The sequence below is a fragment of the Platalea leucorodia genome (assembly GCF_965183815.1).
Source record: "Platalea leucorodia genome assembly, chromosome: 4".
Taxonomy (NCBI): Eukaryota; Metazoa; Chordata; class Aves; order Pelecaniformes; family Threskiornithidae; genus Platalea; species Platalea leucorodia.
In genome coordinates, this window is record NC_138826.1 from 83,359,591 (window position 1) to 83,373,361 (window position 13,771).

At 38.3% G+C, this 13,771-nt stretch overlaps 1 protein-coding gene across 1 annotated transcript in view; it reads left to right on the top strand.

The window, feature by feature from the left end:
* The window catches only part of LIN7A (lin-7 homolog A, crumbs cell polarity complex component), a gene marked incomplete at its 5' end in the record, with an annotated part of 47,812 nt that overhangs the window by 8,330 nt on the left and 25,711 nt on the right, over positions 1-13,771 (top strand). Inside the window, one exon of the mRNA XM_082308484.1 lies at positions 11,167-11,285. Coding sequence (XP_082164610.1) covers positions 11,167-11,285 — 119 coding nt within the window. The remainder of the gene's footprint in view (positions 1-11,166; positions 11,286-13,771) is intronic.

Genomic DNA, 13,771 nt, shown 5'->3' on the forward strand with positions numbered 1-13,771 from the left:
TATAGCTGTTCTTTGTTATACAGAGCCAGACCAGAGAAACTTGAAGAGGGCATGATGGCTTTAAAATCTATGAAGCAGTCTTTGGAAAAAGAGGTGGTTGTCTGCCTGATCCCTGCTGTAGCCTGATAGTCTTGTAACCCAATAGTAATAGCTCTGGAGTTTCCACTAATTTATACAGCACATTTTGCTGTGTAACGTTGCAACCATGTCTAAGTGTGCCAGGTATGTTTCTTGTATCTTAGGTAGATATTTTGTGAAATCAGGCTGCAACCCGAGATGAGTTCCAGTTCTCCTGCTCCTCAGCATCGTTCAACATGTAGGAAAAGAAGCAACAGCACTGCAGAGGTGACAGTGAGCTCTCTATTTCTCACAGGGGTTTTCTGTTTCAAGGTTTTGTTTGTAACTTGCAGCAGCAATTCAGGATAGTCATGGCTTTCTTCTGAGGTCATACTTGTTTCAAAGTTGAAAGTTAAGAGTGGTTAATTGTTGACACCTACCAGCAGCATATCTGTACCACCTAGTTTTGCAGGGATTTATTAACAAAGGATTTTATTTATATTGCTCTCTTCTTGCTGTTGCAGCTTTTCACATACACACTTTCAAATAACAGGTTTTTTTCCTTTCCTGAGAAATGACTAGTATATAGCCAGCTGCCAGAGGGATTCAATCTGCAAAAAGCAATATCCTTAAATCCACTAAAATCGAAGACAGAATATTAATTCTCTTCTTGTTACCTGAGCCTCCAGATAAAGTCATGTTAGGTATGTGTACGTAACGACTGCGTCACATCTGTTGTATTGCACAAATGCCATCTTTTGACTGTTGTCTCACTGGAGTTTCAAGCCACCTCAAAAAACAGAAGATAAGATAAAATCATGATGCTAGTCTTCAAGTGACAATTCGTATTGTCACTATGTACAATTGCCAGTAGCCCACAGCCATCTTTCTCATCTTTCTGGTAATAACAGAAAAAGATTAAGACTAAGATTAGCTGGAGAGATAGGAACTGAGGAGAGGCAGCAGGAGACTCTAGTAATGACATACAAGCAGAGAAGAGAGTGAGAGTTACTGCTTTGGCTCAAACATGGTGCCTGTTGTGAAGGAGAATTAGCATCCCTAAGTTAACCTTACCTCCCTTTGCGAGGCACCTGTTGGGGCCTTTTTTTCCCTCTTCCTGTCTTCTTCCCTGCCAACAAAAATCTCTCTGATGCAAACTAAAAACACACGCTGAAAGTATCAGTGTGGGAAAGGCATGAGGTTGCCCATATGGCCAATACTTTTGTTTTGTGATGCGCACGTAGGATGCATAAATACTTGCTTTTGCTTAGGCAGGGGAGCAAGAGAATGGATTTCAGCTAAAGGAAAATATGTTGGTTTTCATCCTGTTTTTTCTTTGTTCAGGCAAGCTTATTCCTTGTAATTATTTCTGTTTTCTGCTTCTCTAGCTTAGTCAAATTTTTAATTCCTTCACTGATTTTAATGTTTTTCTCTATATGCTTGTGGTTTAAAACACAAAAGCAAGTATTTTGTGAAGTAGGGTCCTTGGGGTATGTTAATGTACCAGCCTTTTTTTCTTTTAATCTGGGATCAGAACCTCTAAAGTGTTTACATCTGCAGTTTCAGCAGTGTCCAGCGTGCTTTCGTCTAGTATTTAAAGCAGCTTCACTCCAGCATGGTGAGCGGTGTCTGCTGAGGTGGAACTGATCCTACAAGATCAAGTGATGTCGTGATGAGGAGACAGATGAGGCTGGTGGAGAGTTATCAAGGCATCTCTTTACAAGATATCTATGGCTACAAGAAGCAGTAGACAGCTTCATTGCTTTCACATAGTTCAACTTGTAGGAACTTAATTCATTAAAGCCAGGCCTGTTCACCCTACTGAATTCCTCAGGGAGTTACAGCTTTGCTTCAAAGGATTTTCTTTTTGTCATTTCATAGTTTCAGGGAGTCAGACAGAACACCATTTTACATGTCCCATGTAGGCAAATAACTGCTTAAAACACCTGAGATCTCTCTTTTTAAAAAAAAAATACTTACAGAAGAACTGAGAATTAAAATAAATAACACAAAGTCTGAAACTACAAAATATCTTGCTTCCTGCAGGAAACAAGGGTTATTTTTTTTTTATTTAAGGAATGAATATATACTTATATATTCATTATCTATATAATACATATTTATTTGAATACAAAATAAACTTTAAAAAACTATTGTCTTTTTATATCATATTTGTAGCTGACTATCCCTAGTCAAAAAAAGACCAGAATCATGTGTCATCTGTTCTATTCAGCAGTAAATGGATAACTATAAATCAGTTATGATCACAAAGAGCAAGTATGATTAAGCAATATAAAGTCAAAACTGTATACAAAGAAAAAAAAAAGGAATTTTACCTTCCCTTCCCTCTTCTCTACAGCTAATGCAGGGGAAAAATCATGGCATTCTGTTTTAAGTACTGTGTTAGAAAATACCATAGTTTTTAATGCTCCTTTATTCTTTGCATTTTCAGATTTATTTTTTAATCTTTTCTCCTAAAGGATAATTTGGTAACTTGTTTTCACACTGATGCTATGTTCAATGCCTTCTACACAAAAGCAGTGAGTGCTGTCAAATGTGAAGGGTTGGTGTATCTGTAATTTCTTGATTTCTCACAGATGGCAAAATCTTCTGGTGAAAATTTTCAAACTCATATTTATGCACCTCCTCAGCCTGATTGCTTTAGAAATTGCAATGAAACTAATAATTTGGAAGAATAAAAATTGTATCAGTGTTTAAAAATGATTAGGTTTTAAGGTTAATTTTAAATGCCCATCTTTGGAAATTCTGAATTGCATTATTCTTCTTCAGGTCTTAAATTAAGCCAATGAAACAAATCATATTGAAATGATCCTGAATTACCCATTAATTCAATCGTTACTGTTTTGCAATTTATTGTTATTCCTTTAAAAAGCGACAGTGGAAACATGACAGTACCAAGCCACTTTCTCTAAATATCTGATGAACTCTTAATAGGTTTAAGAACTCTATACATCAATCTCACATACACACACACAGAAACCAAACAAAATCTGAAAACCACTGACAAAGATACTCCTGTGACTTACATCAGTTATGTGAAGGCATCAAGGAAAAAATTGAGGACTCACTCTACCTATGTAGAGTAATGAATATGCTAAGAAGATTGACCAAAGTAAAGCAAATCCAGTTCTCCCAGTGGGCTTTCATGGCAGGTTAAGGCTATGAAAATCCCTAGCTGAGGAGAAGAACAGAAATCACTAGTTAAAACTTATGAGAGTGGGAATGGGGGGAGATTACTCAAGACATTCTAGACATTGTGAGGTTCAGAGAACATAGGGGAGCGTATTTTTTTCATTTAAGGGAACCTTTTGGATGTTGCATTTGACTAAGCTAAGCAGAGTATTCAGGAGCAGTGTGCCTGAAACGGCAGTATTTCAGTATTTCAGGCAGAATGTCTGTGACTGAAATTGCTGGAGAGAGCCCTGAAGGGTTTTTGTGGCGTTGAGGATGCTGGTCAGAGGGGTCTCCACACAGTTCACTGTCTGTATTTGGATCACGGGTGGCCCCGCTTTCCCTGAAAATAAACTGTGTCCTTTCTAGAAGTAATTTTGCAAAACGTCTCAGAGCTTTGCTGTCATATTCAGGTGTTCCTGCCAAAGCTGCTGGGAAAACTCATGGTATATAATGCTGCCTTGGGGTGTGCAGCAGCTGGGTCACAGGCTCTGTGTCTGAGAAATGGAGGGAAGCAGAGAACCGTGGTGTGCCTGAGAAGCTAGAGCCAGACAGAACCTGGGGGCAGCTCAAACATATAGAAACATATAGACCAAAACACAGTTCGATGAGTAGCCAAAGAAAATGAGCCTGCCCCTGGCAGTGGGGTAAAGTATGTAGAAACCTATGGGGATATGCCACTAATGTCATTGGGAACAGTCGTTTCACATCAGGCAAAATGAGACAGAGATGTACTCAATCATATTTCATGGTTGATTTTTCTCATACGTTAAGAAGAAAAAAATCCATAAAATCATTGGTTAAGGCATTTTTAAAAGCTTTGACTAAAAAACGCATTGGCCTGCTTGCTAACAACACAGTTCTTGTCAAATGTAACTGTTCTGAATTACAGTGTCTCCTGGACCACGTGGAGGTAAATTTGCATGAGTCATTCACTGTATATCTGGTCAGTAAGAGTGGGTTTCATCATACTGATGTAGATGCCTAATATGTAGGATGCAGGCATTTACATCTGAGCTAATCATCTAGTCTCCCTTTATAGTCAACAAAGGGAACAGGCACTACCAGAGTATGATTCATCTCATCTAAAATAGGTCAGATGAATTGTAGCCTCAAAGTGTCTGTTTTCCCTCATTGACTGTAACGGCGGTGTAGGGTGAGTTGCTGAGCTGTCGATGTCTACATCAGAAGTGTGGGGAGTTGAAACCCTCACCACAAGATGAATCATGAGAGCTCTGTATGATTGTGCTTTGTTATATTTATTTGTGCCTTCATAGTGATGTTTAACCACAGCAGTGTAAAGTGACACTGCAGTAAATCTATAACTACTACATGTATCATCTAAACTAGAGTATGAAAGCACTGGTATTATTATTCTTGTTGTAATTAATTTGAATAGACCTCACAGATACACACTATAAAGTGTTGAATAATATTACTGTATTCTAACAGCTTGGCTCATTGCTCCCTGCACATCAAGTCTGATTTACCATGGTGAAGTACACCTTTATGCTTACTGATTAGCATGAAATTTTGGGCAAGACAAACACATCACTTTAAGTGGGCAAAAAAGGCTGCACTTTGCCTCAATTTTTCTGAACTGTCCAGATTAGATTAAATAAATATATTAAATTAATGGAAGGGCTGTTGTATTTCAGGAGAGCACTGTGCTGGTAGCAAGGAACCAAAAAGGTGAATGGAAGCATAGTGAGCAGTCTGGTATTTGACACCAGAGTAAGAATCGCCATGTTGTACAACAGAGCGACTGACAACAGAGCTCTGGTAATACAGAAAATTTTCAAAAGATATACACTGAAAATTTTCCAAAGCTGGTGCTTTAACCATGAAGTCACATAAATAGTTTGATACAATGTACTAGGGCTACTGGCTATGAATTATGAATGAACTTTGCTAATCCCCATAGAATTCTGAGTGCCCAACCATTGATTACCTGCTGTCATTTGATAGTGTTTGGAGAAGATTGCTAAATATGATAAAGCATCCCATGCAGGCTTTGGGAGTTATGATAAAAAGTTGACAGAATAACATTAAGAATTCTGGTATGTATTCTCCTGAGCTTAAAGGAATAACTAAACCTGAACAAAAGTATTGGAGGAATGAAAAACTACTGCAATTATAAGGATCTGTTATGTCATGCAAATTCTTCGCCTTCAGCCTGATTAAAGGTCTTCAAGCACGACGGAACAGAGCTTGAAAATTGTCAGTATTATTATTCTGTAATGCCATGGTGAAACTAGTGAATATTTCAGAGACTTACTTGCTGTCAATTTGTAGTGATGTTCCACCTCTGAGGTATCAAAGGGTGTTGTTTATGTAGCACACTTACTTTTGCTAGTAACTGGCATTCTAATGCAGTGAAGGTCTCCAGAATTAACATGAATGAGACAGTAGAAAGACCTGAAGAAGATGAGAAGCCTGTTCTCTAATATCTTGTTAATAAACAAGTGATCACCATATTTTGGCTTTGGGAGCAACCCAGCAACATGAGTTTAGAGTAGTTATCAGAGTACAGAAATACTATGTTTCTGAGTAATTACTGTTTGAACCCAAACTAGTATTACACAGCGTTGTAGCTGCTATTTAATTGCCTAATAGTCTTTTAAGTCAGAGGATAATATCTTTGTTTTAAGGACTGCAGACCAACATTTAACTCACACATAGACTTAACACAAGAGAGAAAGGTTAGACGCTGGTAGATATACAACAGTTTTCACATTTTGCAGTATAAAGCATGCAAGTACATTCTTCTTCAAGAGTCACTCTGGTATTAAATGGGAAGCATTTAGCATGCTAAAATCATTTGCTACATTTTTTCCTAATAATTTTTAACCTATCTGACTAAATTGAAACAAAGATAAACCCTGCACAAAATCTACCAGAGAGAAACCACAGACTTGACAACTTTCACAGAATGCTGGAGCCTGGTCTACCCAATTTTAACAATACTGTGAAAGAGCAGCAAGCTCAGACCAGCCAGGATTCTTTCTGTGGATTCATAATTTGCTTTTGGTTTGTAAAATCTGAATTGCAAAGTATTGGAAAAAGTGTTTACTCTTCAAAACATCCAGCAAATTAAACAGGTCGGTCTACGTTGTGCATTGCTAGCTATTTGAACAAAAATCAGCAAGTGAAAATAATATATAACAGAACAAAGGGATAACTAAGCCAGATGACCTTTTTTTTTTCAACTGCACTGTGCTATATGGCTATGTATACATGATTTAACTTCATTTGGTATTGCATGGGAATGTTCCACTTGTATCACAGTATGGTATCTTGCTAGTTCTATTTTCTAGTGATTCCTCTCTTTCTTAAGGTTTGTATAGTAACCTGCTTGTGTCCTACTAGCAATGCAAACAAAACTTCATTCAAATGAAAATACGGAAAGAACACTTGAAATGAGATTTTTTTTTCTGAGAGTCATGCTTTTCTTTTGATGAGTGCACTTGATAAAATGTGTTCCACCCACCCACAGCCCCCTGCCTTCTCTGTGTTTCACTGATAACGTGACCCACCACACTGAAACAGTATTATTTCCTGAAAGGCTGTAGGCAAGCATGATGATGAGAAGACAAAAAGGGAAGTGAATGTTACACAGAATGGGAGAGAAAGGAATTGTGCATATGTATGAGGAAATCAGAAAAAAATGGTAAAAAAATAAACGGTGTGGTTAGAGCTGGATATAATAAGGGGGGAAATAAGTGCATCTTCCTTTTAAAGTGTATGCATCATAAAATACAGAGGAATAATTCTACCCACATCATTACTCAAAATTCCCACTGATTTCTGTGGGATATGAATGTGGAAAATGAGGATAGATTTCAATGACATTAGCATGAGTTTAATGTGAGTGTAATGGAGTTCAAAACAATCCTTTTCCGAAGTTGTGTTTAAAAAATATCTTTACTTAAAGGCAGGACAAATCAGAAATAAAAAGCAAGGGTATTTTATTTACATAGAACTTAACTGTTTTTAACATAATCCCAGAATTTTTTTTTACATGTATCTATATAAATACACACACACACTCTTCATCAATTTGCACTTTCCACAAATACGTAAGAAAAGGGTATTTAAGAACTGTTCCTTGGTGATAACATTTGCAAGCAAAGCTAGTTACATTTGTAATCAAAGGAGGATTGAGGCCAAGAAAAGTATCCCCGCAGAGGAATATCAGTCCTTTTCAAACATATGACAATATTCTAATTGACTTCCACGGGAGTGGATTCCCTGCTATATGCCTTTTTTTTTTTCAACGTAACTTTGAAATCTTCTTCATTGCCAGTCACGTCACTTCTTTGAACACATGCCTCATTTTCATTCTGTAATTTTATCCCATGAAGCTTTTTATTCTGTATTCTCTTTACCGTGAGCAATATCCCACAATTCACTGACAAATTGAGCAAGCTATGGGCCTAATTGTGACACGAGAAAGACGACTGCTTATTGTTAACAGATATGGTAGGTGAATAATAAATCAAAGCAAGAACTTGGGCAACAGCATTCATGCATTTTAGCATGTTGGATGAATTTGGAAGTGTGGAAAATCAGAATGCTCTTGGGATATTCTGCTTTACCGCAAACCACTGCTTAATCACAAAGTTGAGTAATCTAGTATTGCCAAATGATAATTTAGTGCGCGGTTTTGCCTGTGAGACTACATACTAAACACCCATGCCAGACTTTTCACCCAGAATATAAATTTATGGTTTGTATTGTAACACTCATTACTTTAGAAGTGATTAATTTTCATCTAGAGTCTGGTCTGTACCCTAGGGAAATGTTTAGACCTGTACTTAACTCTTTTAGATTGATTAATGTACCTAAAGCTGTTCATGTTTCTTCTGGATCAAAACTGATTTCTCAATCAATACAAGTCTTTTCATTGCATATCGTTTAGTTCAGGACCATAGCAAATGTGGGGTGATTCACAGAATTTTCAGGTGTGGTGATGAAACTTCTAAGCAACTGCAAAATAGCAACCATCTGTCATCTGTGGCACTGACCTTCTACAAGTATAGCTGGTGAGAGGGAAAGACAGTTCAAAACTTGGGTGAACTGGCACTGGAAAAGACCTCAATCTGATTTAGAATATCTGAATAGCTATCATGTATCCCATGAATTTCAGAGGCCTTATCTGATCTGTTATGGTAGGCTGTTGAAGCTTCTTCAGAATAAATCATCTAATTGCTTTGTGCTGTCTGACATACCAGTTTGCACCAACTGGTACTAATAACTAGAGAGTGCTAACTGCAAGTCTTGGGTGGCAGATACAGACTTTAAAAGAGAAATTCCAAGGTAAATGATCGGATAGTTTTGTTAGAAAATCATTGTGACATTGTTATTACTGAGAACATTAAAAATCATTTTTGTCTGTTGCATCATATTTTATTTAATGCATTGCCATTCTTTTGCACTCCATCGAAATGGTTCTTGCTAAAGAGTGTACTTAACTCTTCTTAAATCTCAAAACCATCTTCTTTGATGCATGAGCTGCCATCAGTCATATTCTTCTTTCTAGAATCTCATTTTCTTCTTGGTTTCCATGGCCTTATTATTTCCCAGATCTCTTCTCAGCTTTCTGATCATCACTTCAATAAGTGCTTTAGAGGGATCTTTCTTGGTACACCTCCACATCATCTCTTCCCTTTTTATTTGCAAATACAGCTTCAACTGCTGTCTCTGTACATGCAGCTCACAAACCTGCTTCATTAATCCAGACCTTCACTTTCCCATCACACCAAGGTCTCTGTCTCTCAGATGATCCCTTTTGAATGATGCTGACTATGTCTCTACCAACAGATAGTGCGGAATGGAGAAACAGGGGCAGATCAGGAAAGCAAAAGAGGTGGTGCTGAGGACCTCACGCCGACATTGTGTGCATTGTGCAGAGAGGTTATTTTGAACTAGCTGTGATCTAGTTACGTGGACTGGATGCCCACTAGCAGTTGAAGCACTGCTTGGAGCAAAAGCACAGGTGCAGTCTCTGAACGCGGGGTTAGGGTTAGTTTCAGCTGAAAGTTCATGAGCTCCAAGACTGCTCTGCAATGCAAACTACAGCCCAGTAAGTGGAAACATCCTTCTGAAAGAAACGGTGTGTGCTTTCTGCCATGCTTCCTCTCATACTTAGAGCTGTCTTCTGGCAGATGCCTAAAAAAAGCTTGAGAATTATTTGGGTGTTAATCTACTATGGCACAACCTACAATGCTGACCAGTTGCCTGCCTCTTAATTAAATTGTAAATTTTTTGAGGTGCCATCTTCTTTTCCTAACACTGATGCAGCTGGATAATAATTATTTTCATATAAATGCAAATATAGGATTATGATTTTATTCCTGTTGCAGCTCATCTACTGTCATCTCTTTTCTATTTCCAGAAAACTTCTCATGTCTTTGTTGTATAAGACATCTGGTCAGTATAGCTCAGCTACAAGCCAAGGATTGTAAGAACTGTTGCAATTAGCATAATCTCCCAGTCACAAACAGTACAATCTTTGTCATCGGAAAGGAGAATTATATAAGGTTGCTTCTAGCCATTGTAGTCATTTTGGAGTTGTGCGGTTGGGGGCAGGGTGTTTATTTATTTTTTTGTGTAGTTAAAGCGCAGAATTAAAATGCCATAAATATTGTTTTATCATTTAGTACTATGCATTCGTTTCATCACTAGGATACAGACCTATATTTAGTAGAGCAGTGTAACTGGCCAGTAGTGGCTCTGGTAGCTATGCAAAAGATGCTAGAAGATGTGAGAATGACCACAGAGTCAAGACAACAGCATTGCCAGGTTCAACTATACCAGCAAATTTACAGGAAAAGCTGCAAGGTAGCATTAAATGACACAGGAGGAGAAAACCCTCTATTTAAGCTCTATCATCCTGAAGACTGACCAGGATATGTATCGCTCAGTTCACTCCTGCGTATAAGTCAGCGTGTCCCTTGCTTGACTAGCCTAACCTCCATGAGACTGGCCACTATTTCTTATGCCCCTGTGTCCCCAGCCATAAAGGATTGTTGGGCATTTCACGGGTTGGGTGGGTCTTTTTCTATATATCTTAGTAATAACTGTGTAAATTAGGAACTAGTGTTAAAAAGGAAAAATATTATGAGAGTGAGGGTATGGGCACTGTTCAACTGGACCAGATTCCCGCTCACCGCTCAATATGGCTAGTCACTTAAGCCCTCTGGAGTGCTCTTCAGAGACACTTCTGTCTTTCCCTTGACAATATACAGGTGCTTAAGGAGAATTCAGGCCACCGAAAATATTATTCCCTGTATTTCTGTGGGTCATATGAGTTTTGTGTGGCAGATCAGGTCTTCGGAGACCTAGACAAGAGCCTTATACATTTATTCTTCTCTAGCAGACTTCCTGTTCTTCCCTAACAGACTTTTACTTGCCTTTAGAAGACTTTCTTTATCAGTAGTTGGTATTTAGATTTAGATTTATGAGAAGAAAAGATAAAACATTTTTCTTAGGTGTTGTCATCCTGAGGGTGCTTTCATAAGGACTCAACTTCATTCTTTCAGACTTTCTGAAAGTAGGCCCCATACTGTTCCTGTGCTACTTTTTCTTATGCAGAAAGTAAGAAATATTTTAGGTCTGCTAATATGGTTTAGCTGCTTTGAACTGGTAGCTTTGTTCCAAAGAATGTTTACAACTAAGACTGTAGCTCATGGTGTGTGTCTGTTGTATGTGTACATGCACAGTTTGTCCATACTTTGGGATTTGGATCCCTGAACAGCAATGTTGTCGCCTGTCTGAGGCTGGTATAAAGCAAGATTAATACAGTATGTGTCGCTAAAGCTGATTTTAAATTTAAAATTACCATCAGTTTGCCCCTTTTAGTCACTTACTAGTCACTCTTTATACTGATCTGTATTCCTTTTTTTCCCCACTCAGATGTTGCAAGAGCAATTGAGTTACTGGAGAAACTGCAAGAATCTGGAGAAGTACCAGTACACAAGCTACAGTCCCTAAAGAAGGTGCTGCAGAGTGAGTTTTGTACAGCTATCAGAGAGGTATGAAATTGAGCTTTTTAGTTATTTCTCAGAATGACATCCTTCTCCTGAAAAGAAAAGTATATTTGCCTTTCAGTGCTGGAGAAGCAGGAGTAGCTTGTATAAAGGATGATGGATGTGAGATGTGTCTGTAGCTGCCTGCTACCATGCAGAATGCTGAAGTTACTGAAAAGCAGACGCAGAACAGTTGCGTCAGCAAGGCATCAAGCCTAAGGCAATTAGCCTTGCTAAGGAGAAAGGGTGATTAATTAGTACTTTAGTATTCTGCTCATGCTGTTTCAGGGTCTGTGCTAACCTGTACAGCACTGTGCTGGGATATGGGGACATGCCAGGTTGGGTCAGTGTAAGCTTAAATGCCTCTCCTTTGAGCTCAGGTATGTGATTAGGGATGTGCTGACAAAATCAGATTGCAGTGAGAGACAAACGGTGCAAGCACTGATGTTAACTGAAGCAGACAGGAATCTTGCTGTTGAAGTCAGTGGTCACGTCCCAGTGGGTCTTGCTCCATGTGTCAGAAATCCTTGTCAGATTGCTAAGAACTGTGATCATTACCCTGTCAGCTGTGGTCAGGGCCTTCCTAAGCTCTGCCCAATGGTAGATAAATGATGATTGTTTTCTTCTAGTCAAGCTAGAGAAGCAGCACCCCCCTTCCTACATGCATACAGGCAGTATCTTTAAAGCAGTTAAATTACAAATACTTCTGTTAGAAGTTTCTTAGACAGAAACCATGAATTAATACAACATTGTGTCAGACTTCTTACTGGCTAAACTGAGTGCTGTTAGCCTGCCAGACAGAAGCAGCTCTAAAGGCCCTAATGAAGGGAACATCTTCTCAGCAGAAAATCTGTAAAAACTTCTGTTTCAGTTTATCTATCTACTGCCTAGAACTAATCCTACCTCACTGAAATCAATGGGGAATCTAATGTTCCCTCGATGGTAGCAGGATTGAACTCCTGATAACTAGGCAACAGCAGCGCATTGATTGAGTGGACTGCTGGGTAGCTGGAAGGAAGAAAGAGGGGAACAGACATTAGTTTAATAAGCAAAATGCAACACACTCTTTGTTTTATGGAATATATTCTTCAATGTGAGAAACAGAGAGAGGCTTCCACTTAATTAAATGGCGGTTTTTAATGCTTTTTAAAGGGAATAGTGTTCCATGACAATAAATAATGCCACTATGTACCCTGAAAAGCTGATTCTGACTAGTCCTTTCATTTAACCAACTAAATACTTCTTTAATTGACCACAGAGCATTGAAAAGTTGTGGGGGTTTTGGTTTTGTTTTGTTTTGTTTTGTTTTTTTTCCAGATAGCAGAGCCTGGTACTCCAGTTGTTCAAGGCAATTTTCAATCTTTGCAGGATCATCAGTGAAATCTTACCAAATTTATATTCATCTCTGGAAAATAGTCTTAGCAGAAGCAAACACAAAGCTTGTTGAAACAGGTACAGAGCCTAGGAAGTAGGAAAATGGCTTAGACAAATGCACTCCCAGTTCAGTGAACTGAAAGCAGATTGTGACAAAATTGTCTCAGTGACACAAAAGGTCTTTATAGAGTGTTGTGTAAAGACAACCTGCACATGACAGACTATCTAATTACTAATTATTTTTACATATTTAATATATAATATATATAACCGATCTATCTAGTATATCACGATCAGAGAACAAAATTTCTATATGCAAAAAAATTATTAATGCTATTCACCACTATGTATGTAAATGTTTTCTTAGAAGAAATCTTCAATTATAAAAGGCTCAGTAACAAATCTTTTCATTTAGGGAGAATGGGAGAATTGACATATATATATGGCTAGTACTTAAGGTTGTTCAACATGTGGCTCCTCTTTTCAGTTACTTACATTAAGCTCTTGGCAAATGTCTGTAACTCTTTTTTTCCACCAGTTGAAGAGCTGTTGGAAAATTGCAGAAAATAATTTCTTCCATTTTTAAAAAAACTAATAAGAAAAGCATGGAATATTTTGGGCATGTTACATTGTTAGGCATCTCCAAGCACTGTAGCAAGGGCTTGGAGGATATGTGAGCTGGGTCTTGCCATTAATCAGGGATGCCCTTCTTGCATGTCCTTCATGTACACTGGAGTTTACGAAAGACTGACAGCTACTTTGTTGAACAGCACAGCCTTTCTGAGCATATTTGAGCTTGAGATAGCTGAGGCTACACAGAAATCTCCCTGCAAATGCTCCCTCCCATTGTTTATCTTCTTTTATCCTGAGTGCAAGACATGAGAGTGTGGCAACTAGCTTTTATTTCCCTCTATTAGTACCTACCTAGACTAGAGGAGAAAAGTTGTTGACCATACAAGAGAAGGCACGACAGTCAGTTGGAAGTAACTAGAGAACTGGGAGTTGTTTGGAACACAAGAGCCTTACTGGAGAACACAGTGAAGCAGACCAGGTGTGAGCAGTAAGTAGGAGTAATCAAAACAGGATGAGGAGCAGTGGCAGGCTTTGTATTAGTATGC